This window comes from Larimichthys crocea, chromosome XVII (genome assembly GCF_000972845.2).
Source record: "Larimichthys crocea isolate SSNF chromosome XVII, L_crocea_2.0, whole genome shotgun sequence".
Taxonomy (NCBI): domain Eukaryota; kingdom Metazoa; phylum Chordata; class Actinopteri; family Sciaenidae; genus Larimichthys; species Larimichthys crocea.
The window spans coordinates 24,490,172-24,510,340 of NC_040027.1; the positions used below are offsets into that span (position 1 = coordinate 24,490,172).

A 20,169-nucleotide genomic window follows, 5' to 3' on the forward strand; every position below is an offset into this window, starting at 1 on the left:
TATTGGTTGAAGTTGAAACAAGGGCAAAATAGGTCTGACCATTTTAGTTGATTGTAATTCATAGTGATCATATTTTGATCTACTGATTGAATTACTGACTGTTCTATTCTCAAAGAGTACACAGAAGGGACAACATTCTCTCAAATTGGTGGTGCGTGGTCTAATGTGCACTTTGAGAACGTCAACCAGTGTTGAGGAGGTCTGTTGATAAGGACGACTTACAAAAAGGATCCTGTGCGAGGATAATTCCTCTATTTCAAATAAACTCTTACATTAATGATAAGAAATTTATTCAGAATACATCAAAATTGCATGATTAAATAAAACAATATAGAAACATTTAGCATTTCCTCAATAAAAAGACAGCAACGCAGGCACGTTCAGAAGAACCTGCTACTTTTTGCGACGGTCGTGTTTCCTTATGATGTCTAATAGATTGTTCTTAGTGACCAGCACATCATCGAGCTTCTGTTTGACTCTCTGTTTTTCCTTCCTCTGCTGCTCATGGAGGTGGGGTGAGTTGAGGAGCTGAGGGGGCAGGATGGACCCGGTGGGTTTGACTCTGTTCACCACCTCCAGAAACAGCCGCTTGTTGTTGTTGTTGAGAAAGGTGATAGCTGTTCCTCTGTGTCCCAGCCGACCCGCCCTGCCCACCTAGATGGGAACAAATGAAGGGGAAAATATAGTCCTTTGCCTTCTTTAAAATGATCTTTTTGTATGCAATAATTGTCTTAATTTACTTGTGACTGACAAGGTAATTGGCAATTAATGAAGCTTCATTAATTAAAAGTGAATATAGTAAAAAATAACTTCACCACTTTTCTACTCTGGGCATTACTAACCTGATGGACATACTCATCCATTGTGTTTGGCATGTCAAAGTTAACCACCAATCTGACGTTGACGAGGTCGAGTCCTCTGCCGAGCACACCTGTACTAATCACCACTTCAAAGTCTCCATCCAGAAGACCCTGAGGACATGACAGAGCAAATATGACACTGTAATGATGTGTTTATCAAACATAAAAAACAATATCCAACCTTTTGTGGTAATATGAGACATATTAAGATGGTTAGGACTTAAATATGAGAGAAAACAATATTTATGCTTCAGGATTTTATAAAAATGGGTTCTGCATGTCAAAATGTGTATAAAATTATGCAAAAGACAACAAGATATAATGGTGAAACCATATTAAAACGGCGGCACCTTGAACATTCCCTCAGTTTAAGTAATCATTTCTTTAATGACATGTTAGAACAAGCAGAGGTGGATCATATATATACTAATGGCATGTAGTGAGTATTTTTTAAAGAGCCTTTCAGAGGTTAACAGGTTTCAACAGGAGGGGTGATCTGCTTACACATAGATCACCATTTCATTTCTCCACTTTCTTTAGTCACATGTCTTTTTTTACCCACAGTATTTGTGGGTATTTCGCTTAAGTTAAGTCTGTTAAGTCAAATCATTCATGAGCAAAAATCTCTTGGACGGCAAACACAGGAGAGCTGCTATTCATCCACTTGACTGTGCATGTTTTGGCTGCCATTGGCCTCACCCTGAGGATGCGGTTGCGTTCCCACTGGCTCTTGTCAGAGTGGATTGCTACAGTATTGAGGCCTGTCACCTTGGCGACCGCCTCACACAGCAGATCAGCCCCCAGTTTACAGTCTACGAACACCACCACTGGAGGCTGGTACAGCTTACTGTCCTGAAAACCACAAAGAAATACATTTTTATAACCACATTTCTAGAAATATTCCAGCAGTTCCAGTAAATCTGTTAGTGAATGCACAGTATTAGTTACAGTGTGTCAGTTAAGAAATGCTGGATCTTCACAACTACTTTACGGCCTAAGTTGGAAACACAAAACAGATCTCAGGTTTAGATACCTCTAAACAGGTTTTAACTGTACTTTTCTGAAAGTGTTTGGTAGAAAGTGGACTTCATATTGAGGAATTTAGGGAGGCTTTACAAAATATGGCAGATATAGAATATAATATGTAATACTATGTTTTCATGAGTGTATAATCACCTAAAAATAAGCATTGTGTTTTCAAATTAGCCTTTTGTATCTGCTTTGCTGCAGGGCTCTTCCACAGAGTCTGTTGAACTACGATGTTTCTACAGTAGCCCAAAATGGACAAACTAAACACCAGCTGTAGACAGGGCCTTCACATTTCACGATGGCAATGGGGTTGCAATCAGCAACTACACTTAGATGTCACTAAATCCTACATAGATCACATTCACCTGTTTGGCTATACCTTACATTTGTTTACCAGTAATCAGCAATATGTACTGAGCGAAAACTTCCATAATCCGGTTCCTATTATTTCTTTAAAAAAGTAGGGAATGCTTTACACAGCCTAAATAAATGTTTTTAAAAGTAGGTTGTTGTCCCTCATTTTCAATTGCCCACATTGACCAATAACTTGGAGAGATAATGATGGGGTATCTTTCAGCTCTAGGCCTGTTGTTCTCCAAGACCTGCAGCGTATGTTTCAGATAAGCCATGTCCACTCCAAAGGTTTTGTGGAAATCCTATCTAATTCTACAGTACTCCTGCAAGATCCACTAGTTTCCCCCCTTCAGATACAGTAGTCTTGTACTCTGAGCTGTATTAAATAACAGCAGTAATGAATAACTTGGCTAAAAAAAAAAAAAGAATCACCATCACAACCATCCTCTACACAGAAAAGTAGCTACTACACAGAGAAGTGTTACTCACACAATGGTCTAACAACACTTCTTCACTGGGTTAAGCAGACCCTTCCTGTCCTGCCCTGTATAAAATGGTACAAGCCATTGCTGGGATTCCTGGAGAGGGGCCATGGCTCAGGGCCCACCCACTTCCTCCAGACGGGGGCCAGGGCTACAGCAATGACTGTCTAAATATGGTGTAGTGGGAAGACTGGTCTTTGGCACTTCAGGAATTATCACCTTTATACAGCCAGTTAATAAAATACCAAGCTGGTACCAGTGCGTAACGAGACTGGGTGATAAATCCACTATAAACTTAAATTAAGATAATAACCCACTTTCTGTGTTTGTCCTTACCAAAGCACTTTTTGGTTCTCCAGAGGATAATTAGACTTGGTTTTACACAAAAAAAATGCTGACTTCTTAAAGAAAGCCTAAGTTGGCAGTAGAAGTGAGCATACATTCATACTCCACCCGAAAACCTTTAAAGACTTTAAGTGAGAACCAGACTTTCTGCCAAAAAAAGAGACTGTGTGCTATTTAAACACACCTCTCCAAGTCAAACCTCAGGTCTATGACCTACATTGAGAATCTCAAAAAGCTTCTTCTTCTTCGATGGTTCCTCTACCCATAGCAGGATCTGCCTGATATTGGCACAGGGCTGGTTCTTTTCTCCAATTGCAATACGGACAGGGTCGCGAACCAATCGGGCAGCCAGCTCCTCCGTTCCAGTTGGGATGGTGGCCGATGCCAGCAGAGTCTGGCGTTCTTCGGTTACTTGTTCCAAAACCTCCAGCACCTGCTGCTGGAAGCCCATCTTCAACATGGTGTCAACCTACAGGAGACACCATAAATACATTCTGAAAAGTGTTTCTACACACTAAACAGCACATAATCACTTACTTGACCCTATGAACATAGGCAAAAAAAACTTCTGAAATCTATTATTAAGTTGTTTGGTATGAGCATTTTGGGAAATGACATAAAATAGCTATCTTGAAATCCTCTTTGTTTGTTCATTAGAATGTCACAACTTAAATCAATTAAATTATTACAGAACGTTCTGCTGTTTTACTGTTGCTGTTGTTTTTGGTAGATACATTTTCATTTGATCAAAAAATTTAAGTATACACTTTTTATTGAAATGCATTATTTTAACCTTATTGCATTGGACTTGCACTTTGTCTGTCATACCTCATCAACCACCACAACCTTCACTTTGTCCAGCTGCACTGCCTTCTGCTTCAAGATCTCTAGGAGTCGCCCAGGGGTAGCTATGATGATCTAAAGGGGATTAACAGGAGGAAACATGAGGAAAGTTGGAGACTAAAAAAAGAAAACTGAAAAAAGAATGTTCGACCATGGGAGAAGAAAATCAATGTAAAAACAAAGACTGTACTTTGATGCTGCTTTTGAGGCGGTGGAGTTGTGGGGGAAGCGGCATGCCGCCCACCAGCAGTGCGGTTCTCATGTTGGGGAGGCCCATCACCAGCTCCTTAGCCTGTCTCTCTATCTGAATAGCCAGCTCCCTGGTGGGGGTCAGGATGAGAGCCACAGGGCTACTTGCACTGTGTGTTGGCTTCTAAAAGAAGAAAATGTATATCAAAACAAATGGAAGCCCAAAAGCCAATAGATGTAGCAACTAATGTCTCCAGCATCTATATCGTGTGATGTTTTGTGAATGGTTAAGTAATCATTCACTTGTGTGATATTAAGTTGTTTCCCTTGAAGGTAAATTCTTTATTTTGATCTACTGCAAAAGCAGCCTGAGTTCAATCTTTTCAGTTCACCTAGTTAAAATGCAAACAATCTCTATCTTTTGATACCTTTTGATACATGTACCATGTATTTCAGTCCAGTCCATGTATGTGTGCTTTTGTAAATTCTTTCCATCTTTCTGATTTTGTCCAAAAAACAAAAACAACCTAAACTATGCATACTTACTTATTGTCACTTGTAATATTAAGGAACTAAAGACAATTCTGTTATTATAATAAAACTATACAATACTATCCTAAAAGTGGCAAAGAAGAGGACAAAAAGAAGTGAAACATTTTGGTTGAACTTTGCTGTTTACAGCAGAATCTCAATATAGCTAGTACATGTGCTGGTTAAAAGTTTAATTTTCCATTTCCTCAACGTAAGAAAACTTTCTGTTTCAAAACATTTGAGGTTGTGCTATATCAGGACAGATATGTGCTCTCCAACCAAAAACACTTGGAATCTGGAATATATTGGATCATATACAGTTTGTTGTGTCACACAAGCCCTTAATTTCTCAATTCCTCTTCTTGAATTAAAGTTATTTTAGATTGAAAACTATCTTTCTCTCTTTCTTTCTTAAATAAATAAATAAATCTGATGTTAGCTACTATACCTCTAGTGCCCTCACTACCACTGGCAGCAGGAAGGCTACAGTCTTCCCTGAGCCTGTGTCAGCACTGGCAATCACATCCCTGCCGGTGAGACCTACAGGCACCATCTGCATCTGGACCGGTGTTGGCGCTTCATAGCCGGCCTTTTTCAGGTTGCCACTCAGCGTGGCAGGGAAGCCACAGTGTTCAAACTCAATGATGGGTCTCCTGACATCGCTCCCTTGGGTTTCAATGCCCAGCTCCTGTTTAATCCGCTGGACCTGCTCCTCTGTTAGGCTTGATATGAACCGATCTTCCCTGTAGGAATAGCCTGCCACGCTTTCACCAGCTCCTCCGGCAGCAGCTGCAGGGTGTTGAGGTTGGGTCCTTTTATCTCCATGCTCGTCCTTACAGTTAAACACATCCGCCCCAGTCCCCATACCCATATCAGCTAAATGTTTGGCTTTACACTCAAGGCTGCAAACATCATTGTCAGTGCTGTCGCAAATGTACTCCCCATAGCGGCCGCACATCACACAGACAGGCTCTCCTGGCTCTGGCCATCTCTGGCTCTTTTTGAATGATTTGACAGGTTCCTCCTCCTCCTCATCTTCCTCATCACCATCACCATCATCATCCATATCACTTGAGGCAGACTTGTGTCCATCTTCACTCACTGAGCTCTCTGTTAAACCTGCAGAGTGTCCATCTGCTTGTATTGTCTCATCTTGTGTTTTGTCTTTGTCTTCGCCTGCTTCCTCCTTCCCGTCATCTTTTCTCTCCTCCGGATCTGTTTTGCTCTTCTTATTTAAAACTTGACTCGAGGCCTGGACAGGTCTCTTCACTTTCAAGGCTCTTGGCATAAACATTTTGAATGGATTGTTAACCTGTGGAAAAACAGACATTAACATCAAGTTAAGCAGTGTTATTGTTGTAACGATAATTCAGCTTGGTTTGCACAGCTTAACGTTACGAAATTCATCTTAAAAAACAGTCATTATCTAACAGTAATATGTAAAACGCACATGTAAACAAATGTATTTCTTATAGAGACGAAATTCCAGTTTCAAAAAGACAAATATAACGTGAACTTCTGGCTGCTACTGCGAAAAAGTCAAGAGGCTTCACGTTTCCGTGTGTTTTCACACAGCGCTTGTCAAACCACAGTTCGGCTGTAACTGACTCATAAATACCGGGAGGTATTTTAGCACAATGTTTATTTTAAATGAGACATTACACGTACCTCCACGCAGCATCTTCCAACGGTTCAAAACAATCGCCGACGCACACTGACGACGCGATGCCGCCTTGCACGTCGGGAAACGTAGTTCATAGAGCAGCGGGTTAAAAAACAGTTATTAAAATGTTTATTCATGATAAGTAATACCATCATTAGAGAATTAAAATCATATAACATTTACTGTTCTATTTGAAATCACGTTACAGTTAAATCACTGGGATAACGCAGCAGTGTGTGTTAAGTTAGTAACTCATTAAAAGCCTTCAGCGGTTTGTTTCCTGGTTAATTACATGCAGGCTGTCCTCTTTTAATGCATTCAAATGCTCATCGAAAACTCCAAATATCACCGCTAAGCTGTGTGCTGAAAGCTGATATTGAAAGACGACTGGCAAACTAAGCCTAATGTTGTGGGGGTAACTGTGTCACAGATATGATGCAGTCCCCCAAAGATATAATATTTCAAACATATAGCAGTAAAATACAACACATAGTCAGAGCAACGCACAGTCAAACAAAAAATGTTAACATTCCCGACAGCATTTGAAGGTGCCCTCCGCGCCTGCGCATTGCGCAACAAAGGTGCAGGGCTTGGATAGCCACAGTGCGGCAGGAAAACCGCACCACGGCACCAGTAGGTTGAACAGAGCTAAATACATACAGGCTATCCGTATACGAATACATAGGAATGAAAAGGAGAAGCCGTCTGCTTCCAGGGAACCAAAAAATGGAAATATTTCTGTTTTCATCTCAGCTCAAGTGCAGTTTTTCCCTCTGAAATCCAAGGAAACCTTTTTCCCAGCCTGGTCCCGACGAAGCCCATTTCAACTGGTAGACGGCAGAATGGATGAAAAACAGCAGGAGTAGCGACTCATTGTGTCAACGAGACTGAATAAGACGGGGACACCAGAAGCCGGTCCAGCGTTTTATGACTGACAGAACTTGTGAATAGTCTTCGGGAAGACACCGCGTCTCATCATTTCACAGCCACTTCATTGTTTTCCACTGAATTCCAGTCGTGGGATGCTTTCGCGTTGTGTTGCTGCTCCATAGGCTTCAAGAAAAAAGAAAAATATGGGTGAAGTTCAGGACGTCAGGGATGTTAAGAAGACATTCGTTGCTCCAGCAATAAAGTCTTTTGAGCACTATGACTTCTCCCGAGCCAAAATCTGTTGCAGCCTCACATGGCTGGTATCCAAAGCTTATGGGACAGGTAGGTGTATTGTTATGGTTACCTGCACACAATCTGATGCAATAGATGTATAATATACCTGTAGTACACTTTAAAAGGATATGACGTCAAAACAATCTGCCTTATTCTGTAGAGAAATCATAGACTATATATATATATATTTTCTATTGACTCATCGTCAATAGCACAGTGATTTTTCCACTACAGTCAATTGCTTCACAAACACCACTGTGTGCTGTTGCCATCTTAAATGAATTGCCTATTGGATAGACAGTAAATTGTATTCCAAGAGGGCAGATCTAACCTTGTGATCTATCAATATCAATATGTCCAGGGAGCCTTCAGTGTTTAAAAACATGGAGGAGGTATGAAGGTGTCCCAAATGATGTCACCTTCAGGGTACTGCATCCAAATTTAGAAAGAGCTGAATGAGTTTTTTCTGGATTATTATATATGACTTTATATTCTGGATTTATTCTAGAATATGATACCAAAGGGTAAAAGCTGTTTTGCAGAGAAAGAGAAGTCAGAAGTGGCCTCACACTCCTAATTCATTATTTTCAGTTGTGTTCAAATAAAGTAAAAATGAACTGAAGGTGAACTCCTTTTTAAATGTTGAAGCGATTTTCTTTAAACGTAAAGACTTTCATCATAAAGCGTGAAGGGATCTTGATGAAGACGATGTATGGACACACTCTGGTTCCTGTACCTCTATAACGCCACCCACACTTTCCAAGCAGTGCAGCAAAAACAAAATGGCAATTCAGTCTGATTATATCTGGATAATAGATAGACCGATAGGAGGGCTGAAACATTGTGGCTCGCCTCACTTAAAATCATCCTGAGATTCAAAAGGAGCTGTGGTTGTTTACCTGAGGTGAAATATCCTGTACTCTTTCACCACAGTTGTTTTTGTCAGACTATCACAAAGCACTACTGCCGAGAAACCTACACAAAATGTATTTGTTGCCTTCTGAATGATTATAAATGATGGATTTGTAGGACTGGTGGCTACACCTGCTGGAATTAAAGGTGTTTTATGTAATGAATAATGTCTATCACCCTCTGTTGTCCGTCAGTAGGAATTACAACAACATGATGGTTTTACAGTAATAGTAACTCATCTGCTTCTGCCAACATGTGTGTCGCCCCCTCCCTCATATCTTTAGGACTTTCTGATACATATATATTTAAGCCAAGAGTCAACAGGAGTGTCTGGTGAAGAGGTAATGTGTCAACCTTGGTTTCAAGCAGTTAACAAGGGAACAATATATAAGTGTAGACCAGGGGTGAAATTCCAGCAAGGGTGCAGATCTTTTATAAGACGGTCTCTTATATATGCTATACTACGCCAGGAAACAGAACCAGGGCCAGTAAGATGTTATCAGACAGCAGAGAAGCAAAACAAGAACAATCACTTTCCTTCTAGCTCACTAAAGTGGACAAACTTGAATGATGGTATCGTGTTTCTACTTATAGCTATAATTAAATCTGTACTGCATGACTTTGAGCCAAAAGCAAAATAATGCTGCCTCCATTTCCTGCAAATGATTGATAAGTACTGCGCAATCATAAATCCAAGCACGTAGACTGAGGTGACTGTCGCCATGTCGGAACTGTGGACACCGATTGTGTCCCAGTTTTTGCGTTGATTTCCCATGTGACACGTATCAGAACCTGAGGCACGCAGCATATGAGTTTCAGTGTTTCCATTACATTAGTTAAATCTTTAACATTCACCTAAAAAGGCGTATGAATTAAATAAAATGTGCTTATATAGATACACTAAAAATGAGCTTAAATGACAGTATGTGGTATAGATTAGACCATTCACCAGTCACTCGTACTGAAGTGAAAATGATGTTTGAGTTATACTCTGGCTTATGATTCTGCGCCTTAATCATTTTAACATCTCTTTCAACTTTTAATATTAATATTTGATCGTTTGGCCAGACTTACCTGTAAAAAGATAATCACTTCATTTAAAAACATGTGTCCTACTGGTAGAGACAAGTACAAGTATTTGAGATATGTGGTCCCTGTGGCAAAATCTTGCGTGTAGAAAAACAGCAAGAAATGTATGTTCTGCTTTCCCATTCTCATTATTCTACTTATTTTTATCATGTTATTGTGGTTCTAAAATACTGTTTCATATTCATAGGCTCCAAATACCACTAACCAAATCAATACAGCTTGTCTGAACAGTGCAGGCAAAAAAAGGATTCAGCTGCTGTAGCCACAGAGCAGAGCACATTTTTCCTTGCAGTGTGTTGTAATAGCCGAGCAAACATGAGATTTCCTCGCTGATCCTCTGTGTATTTTCAATCAGGACTGATAGAAGTGGGCTGATTCCAAAAGTATAGCCCTCCTGAGAGAGAAAGATAGAGAGCAATAGAGAGAGAGAGAGAGCAGACAGGCTCATCTCCAGATCCCTGCCTACGCTGCCTGCTCTACTTCATATGCATCTCCCTCATTACACCAATGCAGGAGATGCATGAAGAATATGCAGTCTGGTAGATGCAAGATGTAGCCTGTGCAGCAGATCATCTGTTGTTAGAAAATGCTATCAAACACTGCCAGACGAGCGCAAGCTGGTAATGTACGGCCACACTCTGGTTCATAAACAGAGCTCAGAGATGATTCATCGTGAGCTGTCCGCTTTGAATACTGGGGTACATGTTGGGGTGAAACTAAATAAGTGTAATGCTCTCCACAAGTACTGAGCAGATGCCCTCACTCAAATAGCAGTGGTTCTGCTCTGTTGTCAACAGTTGAAGACAGAAATATTGTGAATGTGAAGCAAGATTTTCAAGATTTCCACCACTAACGAAAAGGTAAAAGATAATACAAATGTAATTAAATATTGGAGGATAAATAGCAACTTGAGTAATGGGGATCTGATCTTACCTGTTACCCAAGCAAGACAGACGATCTGACATACTATCAGCTTCAGGCATGTTGCTCTGTAGCTCAGCCTGACCTCTGACCCTGCCTGTGGGGGGTGAAGGGGGGAGGGGCTGGAGAAAAGATTCATTTCTTTGTTGGGATCAATAATGTGAACGTAGTACTTACAGGAAAACGTAAGTTATAGAGCAGCTACTGCTGCTGTCTGCATTTCTGCTCCGTAGTAACACAGAGTCCATCTATAAAGGCCAGCCTAAGCAGGTGATTAATTAACTGTGTGTTTGTGTGTGTGTGTGTGTGTGTGGGTGTGTGTGTGTGTGTGTGTGTGTGTGTGTGTGTGTGTGTGTAAGTGAGTATGTGTGTGTGTATGCTGGAGGATGGGCATCTGTATTGGGGAGTATAAAGCTGTCACTACATGCCACGTTGTTGTCTGCATACACTCGGGCACTTATCAAAATTTACATCTATTCTCCCGCTGTGGACGCAGTGATGAGCTCTGCATCTGGAGTGTGTGCAGATGTATTTTAATGCCTCCACACAACAACAACAGCAACAGCAGCAGCAGCAGCAGCGTCTCATTTAAAACCAATTAATCATGATTTTGTTGTGGAAAAAGACAGGATTGCATTGGCTTGCCGCTCACCAATATCGCCTGTACAATATTCATACTTTCTGTAACAATTCTTCTAGCTCAGAACACAATGTTTTTCAATTATTCGTAGACTATCCCCTTGCAGTGGACTTGCTTCAGGTGATGCACACACACACAAACACACACACATATACACACACTCTCTTTGATGAAGCAGGCAGTGAGAGGGGTGTTCCCAGGGAGCTGGAAGCTGCAAAGATAGAGACTAGATGAATCGATCGGGTTCTACTCCTGCAGTTGCTATAGCAACAATGAGGTCTATCCACATATAGCCATGATATATTGAAAATATTGTCAAAGTGTGCCAGTGGAAAACATGGAGCAGACCTCGTCAAAGAAAAGTAGTGGCAGAGAACATGTGTTTTAAATGTAAAACTTTATCTGCTTTTCCATTTTTGTACTTTTATAATTCTCAGAAAAAATGTTCTCCATATTTTAGAACATGAATTATAAATGTTTTTTTCTGCCAGAATCCTAAACTTTCTCCCCTCCATCATACAGACAGCATCCCGGCAGACTTAAAGGACCCCTTTTACACAGACCAGTATGAGCAGGAGCACCTGAAGCCTCCTGTGGCCAGCCTGCTGCTGTCCGCAGACCTCTACTGCAGGGCCGGCAGCCTCATCCTGAAGAGCGACGCTGCCAAACCCCTGCTGGGTCACGATGCTGTCATTCAGGCGCTGGCTCAGCGTGGACTCTACATTACCGACCAGGAGAGACTGGTCACTGAGAGGGACCTTCGAAAGAGACCTCTGCAAATGGTAAGAGAGTTTATTTTTTTGTACATTTAATGAACACTGACGCGATTGTGGTTGGTATACACCATAATAATTGTACACATCAACTCTGAACTTCCTGCCTTGTGGTCATAGTGCTCATCACGTCTAGGAGCTCTCTATTTTGAGATTTGGCACCAGTCCTGACAGTGAGTATAGTAACTTTGCTTTTCCTCATTCTCTAAGGCGTATTTCACGCACATAATCTCATTCCTCGTTCTCAATCAAAACTCAATCTAGCGTGTCTTATGCTTTCTGGAGTAGCAACATAGAAGAACATGTACCTGTTGTACAAATTATACAAGTTGTTTTATCCTAACTGGGTAATGTGCTCTGATTGTATGATGAACATGATGAAAATCTTATACTTTTTCCCTGCTAAATTCATAAATTAACCATCAGACTTACTGCTGACACTGAACATGGCAGTAATTCCGCTGGTATAATTTGTAAAACATTTATTTCTGTGGTCACTCGGTTAAAAGTAGGGAACCACAGGGATTGCTGAAATGACTTTCCCATCCATTGTGCATTTGCCAGACAGCAGTCTGTGAAAAAAAAATCACTTCAGTAGTCTATGAAATCACATTTGTCTCCTAATGGCCCATAACTGTGGATAAATACATTTTTTACCCATTGAATTCAAAAGATAACACAAAACCATGGCAACCAAATAAACAAGATCACCCAAACCAACACAGCAACTATGGGAAACAACAGTAAGACAAAACGAATGATACTGATTCACTTCTCCAATACAGATTTACTCGGGGGGGGGGGTTCAAACTAAAAACAACAGTACAAGCTGACTTCAAGGCATCCACTTGATAACTCATCTGTCTGTGTTGGAGCTCACTACAGAGATGACTTTGTAGGCATCCTGTTGAGGGAGAATAAGGGATCCTCATTATTTGGGGGCGAAGTCTCAATAGGAGGGTTTGTTGCTTCAGTGACTTGCAATTGAGACACGATTAGCTCACAGTTTGCCTGCAGTCTGTTTGTTGAGTCTTGCTGGTTTTTAATTCCCCTCCTATGCTAATTCAAAAGTTATTTAAGTTTACTTGGTGTTTACATTTCAGGCACGGGGCATATATTTTAGCGTAAGCTTATCTCACAAAATGACAAAGCTAAAGTCAGACCTGGAGTTTGATGTTGTACTGTAGGCGTACCCAGAGCTTGTGCCATGAATCTGAAGGATTCTCTCTGCAGGATTGCTGATGATTTTCTCAGTTTTTACAGTTTGTTTTCTAGTCCAGAGCTGAATAAGTCAACTAGCTCCTTACGCTTGATTTGAACCCGCCACAGCTCACGACTGAATGGTTCGCCAGAAAGCAACAGAGCGTGTGCACGTGTGAGCGTGACTGAGCAGGTTGTTGTGAATGTGAAAATGAGCTGCTAGAGGAGTGTGAAACTACCTTCTGCCATTTCACTTTCCTTCTTCCTTCTGCTTCTATTGTTCCATCTTTCATTCTTATATCCTGCATCCCTCTTTTTTTGCTCTCCCACAGCCATAGTGTCATTCTCTCTGTCTCCTGATTCACCCATTTTACCCTTCAAGCCTTAAAATGTCACCTTTTTTCCTCTTCTGGCATTCACTGTTTTTTGCTTCTATCATCCATCACTTCCCCCATCCGTGGATTGGTTATTCATTTAAATCGATTTTATTAAGTTCTTGGACAACGCCGCATGATATTGTTTGCTATCAGGATTTCCTGTGGATTTCCTGATGCACGCTGGAATGACAGCTCAGGTGGGGGATCATCTATTATTTAGACATTGCTTTAACATCTCTGACAAGGTGGCCAGAAGCTGTCCAGGCCCAGCTCTGTGGGGGTGTGGAGAGTCTGCAAGAAGGAAAATATCAGTGTTTTTACCCCTGAAAGAGGATGTGAAGGAGCAAAGACAAAGACTGAGCACCTTGCAGCAGTTCTAAATGTAAGCCGCTATGGATAAGCAATGTCATTAAATGCTGCTTGATGACATTTTAAGCTTCTTTTTTTTCCACCTCAGCAGTTTGCAAGAGTTATAAGAATTTCCGGAATAAGCAACTTTAGTTGATGTTCAGGAGCTTTAGTAGGTCAGTCAGCAGCGGAGTTAGATGCTGCTGATATTTTGTCTGACACGCGTCATAACTGAGCACATGTGCTGGCATCTTCACCAGGTTGCAAAACTGACTTTCTCTCTTTCTGTCACTATTCTGCCCACTCATCCTTCTGTCCTCAGCCATGTGACGGCGTCTCACATGCGAAGATGCAGGAGCCCAAACAGCAGCTACCACCCACTCAGTCGCCTACACACATTCTGTATCGCTGACATTCTCCTCCACCTGTAATGCTCGCAGAGAATAAGGGAGAGATGTGGAGGTGGGCTTGAGTATCTGAAAATAATATTCTAGCATTGCACATAACAGCCCACGTGAAGCGCTTCCATTGCCACGTTTCTCATGAGCTTTTCAAAGCTTTGTTCATGGTGACTGAGTGGAAACTCCAAAATTTCCAAACCATAGAAAGGATCAATCAAACAAATGCGAGCAGTAAAATCACCCAAGAACATGAATCGCATATCAGTCCCATCAGATTGTGTCAAAGTCTGACACCGTAACTAGCAGATACACATTGTTGAATTAAACACCAATATCTATTCTTGATGAATGGATCTCCACATGAGTCTAAGCGTGTTGCTATGGAGACGCTACATTGAGTGGGATGAGTATGGCGTCAAGATCCAGAAAAGCCAAGGAACGTAGATGATGAATGAAAATGAATTCTGTCTCTGTGTGTCCACACTTGTATATTGAAGTGGGTCGTTAAGTGTGTCCTGAGTGTCAAGTCGAGTGGACTGGTGGCTGGTGTACAGAGAAGAAGTGGTTAATATACAGACACATTATTTGGTTTTTAGTATTTCACTTTATTTATTCTGGGTAGTTTTGATTACCATGGACACTTTAGCACCAATGCCCTGCTCTACATTCATACAATCCAGACCCACTGGAGCACTAATGGTTAATTGCCTTGCTTAAGGGCACCTTAGCGATGATAATGAGAATGGGACAAGCACTCCTCTTCCTCTCCCTGGGTTCACATTAACTTTGCAACGATGCAGGATTGTTGTTTAGGGTTCTCAGTAGGCGGTCTTGGTGTTAATGAAATTTTGTCCATTTTCTGTACTTTAAGTACAAGAGAGTAACCCCGGGAGCGGGATTTTACTCAGTGTTGTGTAGCTGCGATGTCACTTGGAATAAAGACCACATCTGCTAACATCATATAAAGAAAGAAATCTGAAATAAAACGTAAATATTTAGAAAGAAAGCACAGAGCCACTATTTTGGTTAATCATGTAATAAGGGAAGCCATCATTCAGGCTATCATTTACTAGAAACGGATCATGTGATAAAATGAATGAGGACCTGAAGCTGCCTTACAATTTCCTGTTGAAAAGCCTGTGGATCACCCACAGGATAATAACTTGGGGATGTATTGCCCAAAAGATGTCCTACGAAAACAGTCTCAAAACTCTTTACTTCCTTGACCTCATCGCGGTGAGGATCAATTCGAGGCTGCCAAACCTTGAATGTCATCGCTTTAATAATTGATAACACTGTAGCAAATAGGTCACGTTTTTATGTACTGTATAAATCAGACTCTATGCTGTGAGCCGTATGTTGCGAATACTGAGTAAGACGCATAGCACCGTATACGGTTTCTGTGCGCCTTTATTGGCTGTATGTCAGAAAAGCCATTAAACAGGCAGGTTTATTGTCACACTCATGTTAGAGAACGCACATCTAATGCGTACATGAACAGCAGAAACCGTTCTCCTTTAGAGTGAAAGCATTTATAAGAGTCAGCAGCTATTCTCTTGCAATTGATAATGCAGCAAATCTTATTACTGCTTAATTTTTATGTCATGGCTTGCATAAGTATAGAGTGTAAAGAGATGTAAATGCAATGTAAATGTAAAGCTTGTTTTTTTAGTATCTCTAAATACAACAACAACAAAGTTTCTTAATAAAACATGCTGCTAAAAATACCTTAATATGTTTAAACATAAACATTTTGATCCCAGCTGGATCTTTGTCAGTGTAAAATGTTTAAAGATGCAGAACATCCATATACAGTAAATATACCAATAGGGTGACGGGCTCCATGATGACACATATGATTAATATCCAACCCAGAGATTCATGCATCTTAAAATGATTAACAATATATGTAGTGAATGAATAAGTAATAGTAATAGTAGTAGTAGCAGCAGTGATAATAGTAATGAATTCAGAGTAGGAGAATAAATAATACAACAATTTACAATTTTATTAAATTTACAACAATAATACACACACACACACAAAAAAAAAAATACCTCCACTATATAACCCAAAAATGATATGCATCATAATTTTCTGTTAACGTACACTATAATCAGTGTGTGTTACGGTTGAGAACATAGAAAGCTATCAAGAAGAAATCGAAATACACAAAAATATAAAGCAGATTGTTTGTCTGTTATTTTTATCATCTTGATAAAATTATCAAGATGATAAAAAAAGCTTTATCTCACACTCTGCAGCAGATTTCCACACATCAAAATAAATCTTTTCAATACAACTAATGTCGTGTGTTGGTTATGTAAGCAATCGCTACACATACAATTAAATATATAAAGGTTATTACATTAATATTCAACATTCTACATTCGTAAAAAGTGTCTATCTGTTTAATTTTGCTGTGTGGCAGATTGATTCATCAACTCATGTATAACATGGATGAATAGAGGTGAACACACTTCCTCCTCTCTTCTGCTGCCTCCATCACAACCCCTATTGGGCAGGCACTCCGTTTCCATGGTTACACTCCAGCAGGCAGGGTGATGTGCGCGCGCGTATGTGTGTGTGGTGTAGGTGGGAGCAAGGGTGGGGGTGCTTACGCTCGCATACTGTATGTCGTATGCACAGCGTGTGCTTGTGTGTGTGCATCTGTGTGCTGTGAGGACGCTGCCACGTTCAGAGACAGAGAAAACTGAAACGCTGCAGCATTTCCAAGACACTGCATCACACACAAAGACGCGCAGGCACACAGACATAAGATGACGTACAGAATGCTTAGCTGAGTTTCAGGCAGAAACAATATACTTCTCAACACCAATCTAGCTTCCTCTGCCCTTATTCTGTCCTTGATCTTACGAACAAAGAAGAGCTGAAGCATCAGGGTGGAAGGGAAGCCCATCCAAGTACGTTCTGTCCTCTCCAGCTTCTTCAGGCGAAGTCACAGCCAGTATGTTACACTCAGTGCCAACGGCGACTCCCAGGCAGCACAGTATGGATGGGTAGGCAGCGAGTACATTATGTCATGTGACGTCATATGAAGCGAGAGCATCTTTCTCTGCTGTAATAAGTTGTGTGTTTTAGTTTGTTTGATATATAGGTTGTTGTTTTGTATCCACATGATGAGGGTTCAGGCGCGGTGATGATGCTCTCAACACTGAACACAGGAGCACATTTGTCTAGAGGCCTTTGTGCAGTGCAGCAGGGCAGAGACAAAGACATGCTAATGTTTCATATCAGCTGATACAACACAGGTCAGTACCAGCGATTGTGTTCAACTCAGCACTAATGCAGAAATATGTTTTTAAATTGCAGTAAATGAAAATAAATCTGTCTATTGAAATGTGTGCCCCTGTGAGGAAACTCAGGTGTAATAGCTCAGTAAGCTTATTATATTAATAGAGAAAATCTGTGTCATTTTCAGAATTTAGAGCAGAGGATTAAGTGTCTACAGATAAAAAAAAATATTCACCTGGCTTTCTGTTATTACTGACATAACTAATGTAAGGATTGGTAAGGCTATAATCTCACTTATTCTGTAATAAATTTATGCTGCTACAGGTTTGGCTGTATGCAGAGCTTTATATAGGACTTTTCTGAGATTTAATTACACAAGTATTATTATTCATCATACTATTTAAGCATATGTTTTAAACATCGTTTCAACATAGTTCTGACAGGTATAATAAAGTACATACAACACAATAACACAGCAATAGTGGATTCATAGTTTAACTAAACTCTTCTATCAAGAGAGCAATACATTCACCGCATTAGTTTTGATTGTTGTATACATTTATTCACAGAAACACACCAAAACTAATAATATACAACACAGTTTTCTGTTTCTCTCCACATAAATAGATGTTTAGCGCAGTCAGTGTGCAACCATGATCCTGAACTGCTAAAACCTGGCAACACTGCAGATAATCTGCGGCACTGTGCTCTGCTTTGTTGAAGACCCAGTTTTAGGGTGCTCGCCATGAGATGAGAAAAGCAGACAGTGAATAAGGAGAAAAGCAAGACAGTGTATGAGAATACAGTGAGAAGAGAATGAATGATTTGCATTCTTACATGGGTTCAGTCTGAACATGTGAATTAGAAAGAGTGGTATTTCCCTTTAAACTAACTCAAACAGTCTTTAATCGCTGTCCACACATGAAACAGTCTTAACCCAGTGGGCCTTTTCAAACATGGAAGGATTTGGAGTGCAGGCATATCTCCAGGGTAGGTCAACACTGGCTGGTAGCCACGATCCCGTCCTCAGATAGTGTTCTAAGGTTAGCTTTGAGGTTTCGGTATAATTGCTAGGTTGGGTTTGGAGCATATGGAGGGGGAAGGTATGCTGCTTAAAAACTCTCATTCCCACAACTGATGCCAGACCTCACAGTTGGTATGTTCTGCATGGGCATCTGTGCAGTTGTGTGTAAGAAAAGGGAAAGGTTTTTATATTTCCAAAGGATTTTTGATAATTGTGGGAGAATTTGGCTAAATTCAAAATGCAGTTCTGGGTCATTCCAACAGTCATGTTTCACATAATAAAACGATTCAGTTCAGTTTGAATTTCACCTTTAGGGGTTTTCTTAAAACCTCAAGTTAGTTGTCATTTTGAGAGATTTAAACTCTCAAGGTAGAAGTCACCTTGATGCAAAGTTGGGACTTTGAATAAAAGTTGAAATATGCATAAAGTCAAAGTGTTTCTTTATTAGATGTTTGTATTGTCTGTAAATAAAACTCAACCCACTCCAACTCAATCCATATGGCAAATAATGGCAAGTAATGAAAAACTTTAAAAAGATCAGCTTGAACTTTTTTGTGTGTTATAATCTCTCCCTTTTCCACTAAAGCAAAGAATATATAATCGAAAGATAGAAGATACTGCTTTTTCCTTTAACTTGCTACAGTACTTGGGGTGACTTTGAAAAGAGACCAGAGAGGTACATTTGAGAGCTTTTCCATGTCCAGCCGACTTGGCGTGAAGTTACCTGAAGCAAGACAGATTCAATTTTTAGATATTTTCCCCAGCGTGGAGCCTCTGGGACTGGACAGGAGAGCTTAATACTAAAAGCAGACTGCTTTTCAATATTACATCACCCCTGAGTTCATGTTGAATCACTTCTGTGTGTTTCCTCAGTCCTGTGGAGGTCCAAGAGACTGCAGTGCAGAGATTTGGTGATTTAGGTTTGTTGATTTTCTGCTTTCCTTTTTTTTTTTCTGATGGAAGCTTCTTGAGGAAAAGGAAGATTGTCATAAGTAACCAATGAGGCTTTGCAACGAACCCCAATGAGACTAAGGCAAAGACTGATCATTAGCCATGACCTGTCGACGTGAGTCGAAGACATTACAGTAGTCATTACCTCAATTAAATGATTTTGCAGTGGAATAAAGCCAGTGTGTTGACTCTAATGATTTTATTAAAGCATGTTTTCAGACACCATTTATAGGGAGGCTGTAAGCTTTGTGCTTCTTTTGATACCTGCTCCCAGACACAACAAGCCGCTGAGAGCTCTGTTAATAGAGATTTTAGTTGATTTACAACACGCACAATGCTGAGGTGAAACACATCATCTTTTGTAGGTCGCTGCGGTTTGTTTTTGCACTTCCTTTTGTGCGATGTTAAATCGGGCTGCTACGGTGGATTTTTCATCTCTGCTCTTTCACCAAGAAGCTGTATTAAAGATGAACAGTGTTTGCCTATCTCCCCGGGTGGAAATACAGAGAGCCAGCAATGTAGCGGCACAATAAAAACAGGATATTGACCGTGAAGGAGCATCTTCTTCCCTCATGAGAAATCAAAACAAGATTTATGGACCTAATCAGCTTAGATGAGAAAGCAAAGAAATGCTTGTGTGTGTGTTAGTCTTTGTGACTACCGAATGGTCCATGACTGGATGAATGTGTGTAATACATTCATCATAAGTGTGATTCAAATAGGTTTAAATTAGTATATTTTCATAGTCAGCATATGATGAAGGCAGTATCTCAGGAACTAAAGGTTAGAGAAACAGTCTTATGATCAGAAAGTCACAA

At 40.4% G+C, this 20,169-nt stretch overlaps 2 protein-coding genes across 8 annotated transcripts in view; one reads left to right on the plus strand and one right to left on the minus strand.

The window, feature by feature from the left end:
• Positions 1-273: 273 nt before the first annotated feature.
• Positions 274-6,431, minus strand: ddx59 (DEAD (Asp-Glu-Ala-Asp) box polypeptide 59). Its single transcript, XM_027290078.1, has 8 exons — positions 6,302-6,431; positions 5,082-5,945; positions 4,104-4,286; positions 3,899-3,988; positions 3,288-3,539; positions 1,560-1,712; positions 843-971; positions 274-654 (listed from the first exon to the last, which is right to left on the minus strand). Exons 2-8 carry the CDS (start codon positions 5,925-5,927, stop codon positions 394-396), a joined length of 1,914 nt encoding a protein of 637 aa, XP_027145879.1. The 5' UTR covers positions 5,928-5,945; positions 6,302-6,431; the 3' UTR covers positions 274-393.
• Positions 6,432-6,886: 455 nt separating this feature from the next.
• Positions 6,887-20,169, plus strand: part of camsap2a (calmodulin regulated spectrin-associated protein family, member 2a) — a 45,979-nt gene continuing 32,696 nt past the window's right edge. For 4 of the 7 annotated variants that reach the window (XM_019256728.2, XM_010742251.3, XM_019256729.2 and 1 more), the window contains exons 1-2: positions 6,888-7,508; positions 11,545-11,804. In XM_019256728.2, coding sequence (XP_019112273.2) covers positions 7,370-7,508; positions 11,545-11,804 — 399 coding nt within the window. In that variant the 5' untranslated portion in view covers positions 6,888-7,369. Of the gene's footprint in view, positions 7,509-11,544; positions 11,805-20,169 lie in introns of all 7 variants that reach the window. The other 3 variants (XM_019256725.2, XM_019256726.2, XM_019256727.2) reach the window with 1 other exon arrangement.

Bases quoted from the DNA above. Each gene is read 5' to 3' on its own strand.
- ddx59 (XM_027290078.1), bottom strand. From the start codon at position 5,927: ATGTTTATGCCAAGAGCCTTGAAAGTGAAGAGACCTGTCCAGGCCTCG. The intron at 3,989-4,103 runs GTACAGTCTTTG...AATCCCCTTTAG, and splicing joins GCCTCAAAAGCAGCATCAAA to ATCATCATAGCTACCCCTGG. The intron at 1,713-3,287 runs GTAGGTCATAGA...TGTGGTTTTCAG, and splicing joins AGCTTTTTGAGATTCTCAAT to GACAGTAAGCTGTACCAGCC.